Raw genomic sequence first — 1,408 nt, 5'->3', positions numbered from 1 at the left:
AGAGAGAGAGAGAGAAAAAAGAGAGAGAGAGAGAGGTTGAGAGAAAGAGATGAAAGAGAGAGAGAGACAGACAGAAATATGTTAGACACACAGAGAGAAGGTCAATCACAGAGACTCTTCATCGACATTGCTTCTTACCTGGACTCGTTGAAGTTGTCCGGTAGATGGCGCGTCTTGAACGCCAGCACGGAGCAGGCTGCTACCAGCAGCATATTGTAGACGAGACTCACGATTTTCCCCGCTGCCCCGCCGCTCCCACACATCAGCTCCACGTACCTCACCGACGGGCTGGGCATGACCAGCAGCGCCTCCTGGGGGTGGAGCGACGTCGAGGCAATGCTGGCTACTATCTGCGATAGAGCAATAATGACGCACGCTTATGATCACCCGTAGCAACCCCTGTGCCTGAATGGTTTTTTCCCCCGTCCCATGTTTGTAACTCCGGATTCCCCCCCCATCTCCACCCTCATCGTATCATGTTTGTTAGTCACTGCCGGAAAGCAATATAAATCTACGTAATATAAGTAATTGGGAGATATTGTCAGAAGCTTCGTAAATCGTTATGACTAATATAAGTATAAAATAAATGTTTAACAAAAATTCAATTAAAATGTTATAGTATTTCAGACTATTTTATTATTTTATATTTATGTTTATAATAGAAATAATATATCGCCTCCGAGAGTCTCACGTACAAATCTCACTCACATGCTTGCCGAACTAAACATGTTCACAGTTACGAGTACTTAACTTACGCACGTAACTGTTGAATCTATTAGTTTCACGACGTGGTGATTTCATTTATATTGGTACATAGAAACCGTATCTGAGGCACACGAGCGACGCTCCGGGAACTTGCGAATTGAAACGAGACGCTGCGTTAGGAACTTTCATTTTATCGACACGTGGCGGCACCTTTTGGCCGGCAACGCAAATAATTCTCCGTTTATTTAGTAGCCATAAGGTAAGTATACGGTTATAGCGCCAAACATACGACGAGTAATTATAATAAGAGTGAAAAGAGCGCAAGGAATTTAAATGAGTTATTTGTTGATTGTGTTAACTACATGCATATATAATAGCATATATAATAGGGTATACGTGAAATCTCGAGCTATCACACCGATCTCCTCGAACCTACTTGGGTTTACATATACCTCCGCCAACTTATCTTCACCAAGCGACCTTTCTCTACCTACCTGCTCCCACCTGCCTTCCTCCTCACTCCTTCCTCCTACCTTCCTCCTACTACTACCTTCCGCCTCCTGCTTCTTCCTCCTTCCTCCTTCCTCCTCCTACCTTCCCCCTACTTCCTTCTACCCTCCCTCCACCTACCTGCAAGCCTATCAGCATGGCGGCCATCGTCAGCTGGGAGGCGCTGCTAATGCATGACGGCGGTCTCCTGCTT

General features: G+C 45.5%; 1 protein-coding gene across 1 annotated transcript; it reads right to left on the bottom strand.

Moving 5' to 3' along the window:
* Positions 1–89: 89 nt before the first annotated feature.
* LOC106820185 (metabotropic glutamate receptor 1-like) lies at positions 90–1,401 on the bottom strand. The gene is made up of 2 exons (XM_014824728.1): positions 1,336–1,401; positions 90–350 (listed from the first exon to the last, which is right to left on the bottom strand). The coding sequence occupies exons 1-2, from the start codon at positions 1,360–1,362 to the stop codon at positions 135–137; spliced, it is 243 nt and encodes an 80-aa protein (XP_014680214.1). The 5' UTR covers positions 1,363–1,401; the 3' UTR covers positions 90–134.
* Between the last annotated feature and the right edge of the window lie 7 nt (positions 1,402–1,408).

This window comes from Priapulus caudatus, unplaced genomic scaffold, assembly GCF_000485595.1.
Source record: "Priapulus caudatus unplaced genomic scaffold, Priapulus_caudatus-5.0.1 Scaffold8229, whole genome shotgun sequence".
NCBI lineage: Eukaryota > Metazoa > Priapulida > Priapulimorpha > Priapulimorphida > Priapulidae > Priapulus > Priapulus caudatus.
The sequence above is the reverse complement of the archived record's forward strand: the minus strand, read 5'-3'. Positions and strand labels throughout refer to the sequence as shown.

Bases quoted from the DNA above. Each gene is read 5' to 3' on its own strand.
- LOC106820185 (XM_014824728.1), bottom strand. From the start codon at position 1,362: ATGGCCGCCATGCTGATAGGCTTGCAG. The intron at 351-1,335 runs GTAGGTGGAGGG...GCTCTATCGCAG, and splicing joins CCATGCTGATAGGCTTGCAG to ATAGTAGCCAGCATTGCCTC.